This window comes from Stegastes partitus, unplaced genomic scaffold, assembly GCF_000690725.1.
Source record: "Stegastes partitus isolate 25-593 unplaced genomic scaffold, Stegastes_partitus-1.0.2 Scaffold517, whole genome shotgun sequence".
Lineage (NCBI taxonomy): Eukaryota > Metazoa > Chordata > Actinopteri > Pomacentridae > Stegastes > Stegastes partitus.
The window spans coordinates 189,059-193,817 of record NW_007578248.1 but is presented as its reverse complement, the minus strand read 5'-3'; the positions used below and the strand labels follow the sequence as shown (position 1 = coordinate 193,817).

The 4,759-nt window shown below is 36.9% G+C and overlaps 1 protein-coding gene across 1 annotated transcript in view; it reads left to right on the top strand.

Annotated features, from left to right (window-relative positions):
• Window positions 1-3,837: 3,837 nt before the first annotated feature.
• The window catches only part of ecm1b (extracellular matrix protein 1b), a 9,898-nt gene continuing 8,976 nt past the window's right edge, over window positions 3,838-4,759 (top strand). Inside the window, exon 1 of the mRNA XM_008287743.1 lies at window positions 3,838-4,117. Coding sequence (XP_008285965.1) covers window positions 3,838-4,117 — 280 coding nt within the window. The remainder of the gene's footprint in view (window positions 4,118-4,759) is intronic.

Here is a 4,759-nt window from a genome sequence, read left to right as displayed (position 1 = left end):
TCACATTTCTCCTGAGATTTTTGAGACTAATTTTTTCAGCTGCTGAAGGGGTTGTGTTGCACTGAAATTCACTTTAAAATACCCCAAAAGTGTTTTATTGGATTCATAGTTTTCACTTTGTTCTTCTGTAGAAACTCTTGTGTGATGTTGTTCTCTGGATGGTTCTCCTGCTGGAATATTTCTCTTCTTCCAGCTTCTGCAGACTGGGAGTCATCTATTCAGCCGGTATTCTGGTTTATTCTCAGACATTTTATCTATAAATGAAGAGTTCATTTGCAAAAGCAGATAACTCCATTTTTGTAGATTTTCAGAATTTTTTTTTTGTTGTTGTTTGCTTGAGATAATATGAATCAAGCTGAAGCTGGGTGGATTTGACTCAGTAGAAATGACAAGAATAGAGATAACTTAAGTTTGATTGATGTTGTCTCATGTAGACGATGGAAACGTAGGTTTTCTGAAGGTTTGTGAAGATGGAGTTACCTCATTTGGCAAATGAACTCGTCAAATGTCATCAACACCTTCTGCCCTCATGCAGCTCCATATCATGATGCTGCCACCTCCGTGCTTCACTGTCAGGACGATGCATCCACTGTGGTGGTCTGGACTCCATCTGAGCCCAACACATTTATTTTGGTCTCATCTGACTAAAAAAATGTTTGACCAATATTCATAAGGCTTCGGTTTTCTGCTGTTGACAAAGAAAAGGGTTCTTTTCTTGTCTTCCATCCATAGGAGTTGATGTTCTGACACGTTCATGTTTTTTAGCAAAGTTCCCTTTTGCAATTTTGTGCCAAACACAAGCAAGGGTTTTGTGAGTCTTAAATGGCGTCCATAGAGGTTGATGTTCTGAAGTGTCCTTCACAGAAATTCTAATTTCCATTGATGACCCCTGTGCCAAATCTGAGGCAGCTGCCGTCTGTTATGGACGACCACTGCAGCCCTGATCAGTGCTGCAACTTTGAGTCCACTGATTTTTAGTTGCTTACTGGTCTTCCTGTATCATTTTCCATCACTGTGAAGTCTCACAGTCAGATTTTTCAGTTCCTCTGTTTAATTCTCTTCCATGTGGAGTCATGATGCAGACATGAAGAGAAAATCGGTCCAAACCTGAGAAAGTTCTGCTGCTCACAGCTCATGTTTGAACCATGTTCATACAGTTAGACTGACTGTAAATCACAGGTGGACTCAGTTTAGTTTCAGTGATCACAGGTGGATTCACTTTTGTTGCACTGAGTTTCTACTTTGCTGCCTGAATTTTCAATAAAGTTTTTGTTTTTGATTGTTTATAAGAAGAAAATACTGTTAAACTGAGAAATAATGTAATTATTGAGAGATGATTTTCACACGAGATGCAGTTCTTCATTTCAGCTCTGCTTCGGTTTGTTTGTTATTCTTTGCTCTTACTGGGATTTCAACACTTGTGTGCAGCTTCCTGAGCGCCAACACTCACCAAACAAAGTCTCTGAAGCTGATATCTACTGTTTAGGATGAGAAAACGCTGGACGCAGGCTGAGCAGCTCCACAGACAGTAAACAGATTAAACTCATTTAACTACAGCCTGGAACTGCGCCAGGAGTTGTGTTTGGATGGGAGGAGTTGTGTCAAGGTCACGACGGGAGGTCATGACAACCCTGGATTCAAACTCAACCTGAGATAACAGGGAATCTAAGGCCTTTGGTATCACTCTCACAATGAACAGATGAAAAATTACAACCATACCTGCATGATTTTTATGTTGGAACAAGCTGTTATTATGGGAAATATTTTTAAATCACATCACAGAGAGTGTGGATGTGGATGGAAACTTTCTATAACCTGAAGAAATAACTGATGATTTTATTGTGAAGTTAACAGGCACCTAATTATTGTCCAATAAAACAAGGCAGCAAAAACGCAACAACAAAAGCAAACTGCACGGATGAGGTTTCCATTAAGAACCTGCAGAACAGATCCAACCTCAACATGCATCAGAAGCAAAGACAAAAGTTATGAATCCACAAAAACATGCACACAAGTAGGAAATCAGCAAAGTAAACTAAATAATGTAATAAGGGTGGAGGTGCTTTAACGTATTGTGAGCAAGTGTTTCAACTATTTTTTTAAAAATTTCATTTATTCTGGACATGCTACAGTAAAACATTTTTTTTTAAAGAGAGAAAACAAAACACAAAATGAGAAAAACAAACTAAAATAATATCTAAAAAAACAAAAAAACAAGGAGGATTAAATTTTACTTATTATGAAATATATAGAGATATATAAATAAAAACTGCATTTTCAGCACAAAGCTTGCATGATTTGGAAAACAGAGTCTGAAAGAAATAGAAATGATGGACAGATGTCAAAAACAGAAAGCAGAACAGAAACCTAGCAGCCAGTGAGTAACAGAATCAGTGAGTTGCATAAAAGGAAATGAAGGTTCCTCTGTGTTCTTGACCTAATTTGACTAAAAGCCAGGATAACTCATGATTCCTTTCCCAACATCCCGCTTCAGTTCCCCAAACTTCTGGATGCATCATCCTGAATCACACAGTTCACTTTTACTGTGTCTGACAGGTCATGTCTCAATCATCTGCAGATATAAGAACATCGAAGCATCTATTTGTTGGTAAAAGCCAGATTTGATCTTTGGATAAGTTTTTTACAAGCTCGATGAATGAAGCACAATAAGATGGAATATCTGTGGAAAGTTACTGGTTACAGTTCCAATGTTTATTAAGGACAGAAAAAATGTAAAAAAAAATTTTTAAACAGATGTTTTTTTTTTTTTTACAGATTTTTCCCCAAATTGTTAAATTACATAAAATATTCAGTAAAATCACAGAAAAAAAATATTTACATGTTGACAGTCAAACAAAAACAACAAAAACACTGTTTTTATTTAAATCAGTGACAAATATTGTTATTTCACAAATATCTGTGGTTATTTAAAAGAAACACAATGTACATGCAGGACTAAAAGATGATAAATAGAACTGTTTTGTTAAATTATAAAAGATATCTAGTGAAATCAGAGAAAGAAGCGTGTGTTGTTCATCATGGTCATCAAAAAACAAACAAACAAACAACAACAACAACAAAAAACACGCCAATGGTAAATATCAAAAATCTGTATTTCTACAAATAGTAATTTATTCTTTTAAAATATTTGGTCATAAAAAAATGCACTTTTTAAAAAAGTTTGTACTTGTTTTTTGATCCTTGTTTTTAATTATTGTGATTGTTTTATTTTTGTTATTTTATTTATTTATTTATTTATTTATTACAGTTTTTGGACATTTCATATTCCACTTTTTAAATAAAGTATTTTTCTGGCACCTTTACTTCCAGGTGGGATTTTATTTTATTTTTTATTTTTTATTTTTTTATTTTATTTTATTTTATTTTATTTTTACAGTGTACAAATGCCTGAGAGTCTCACTGCACATTATTATTACTATTAGTAGTAGTAGTATTGTTATTATCGTTATTATTTTTATTTTATTTCTTTACAGTTTTTGAAGATGTCAATTCCACTTTTTATTTAAGTATTAAAGTTTTTTTAAATTTTATTTTACAGTGTACAAAGAACCTGAGAGTCTTACTGCATTATTATTATTATTATTATTATTATTATTATTAGACATGAATAAATTCATTTCCACTATAAGTTGATGTAGAAAAGGATCAAACAGATGCCTGACATTCACCACCCTGCGGAGTGTGAAGTGTTGGAGGCTCACACACCCTCATCTCCATGTTCCCCCCCAGAAACGTTCGGACTAAACCTTGTCCCAGGAAGCTCAGCTCTGGATAAATGTTCCGTTTAGCAGCACCCAGGATTTTCACGCACCGTCTATGAGTCATGTAGAAAAACTTCCCTCCCTCCCTGTTTTCCTCACCCCGCCTCGCTTCCCTTTAAACCCCCCAGCTGCCATAAAAGCCGTCTCCACGCTGCCTGCACACGGACCAATACCCGGCCGCTGTGCGCTCAGAGACGTGAGTTCCGGCGGACAGACAGAACCGGACAAACAGAACCGGACAAACAGAGACACGACCACGGGCACCATGGGCTCGTCCTGGCTTTTATTCTGCTCCGCCGCGCTGCTGCTGGTCTTCCCGGGCTCAGCTTCTGAAGGTCGGTTCGGTTCTTTCTGTCCCGGTCGTTTGTCGCTGTTTGCGCCTCGGCTGGAGGCTCCATGTTTGTTTGCGCATTAATCCATGTCTGCTCCGAGGAGACTTCAGAGCAACTTTATCTAGATTTGAACACTTCTCCTTCATCCCACAGACTCTCATTCCTGCATTTAGTAATTACAGACTGTAGTTTTATAGAGTAACAGTTAAGGCCACCTGTAATAATTATAGAACAATCATTTCTAATCAAGTTTTCATCTGATGACATGTTATTTCAGTAGCTTCATGTGTGTGGCTTGTAATCTGTAATGGAGTGTTTTACATGTCCAACAGTGACTGTGCAGTATCACTGAAATGTCAAATGACTCAACACTGTGTCACCTTACAGTAACTGCACCATTTCTAAGTTTGACCAGCAGCTATTTTCTCTCATGTAAAACATAAAACTAACAGTGTGTTAAAAATACAGGCTCTGACAGCAGGAACTCAATGCAACAAAAGGTTCTTCAGAAACTCTTGTGTGATGTTGTTCTCTGGATGGTTTTCCTGCTGGAATATTCCTCTTCTTCCAGCTTCATCTAGTCAGCCAGTGTTCTGGTTTATCCTCAGACATTCATCTATAAATATCATCTCCCCAACGCCTGAC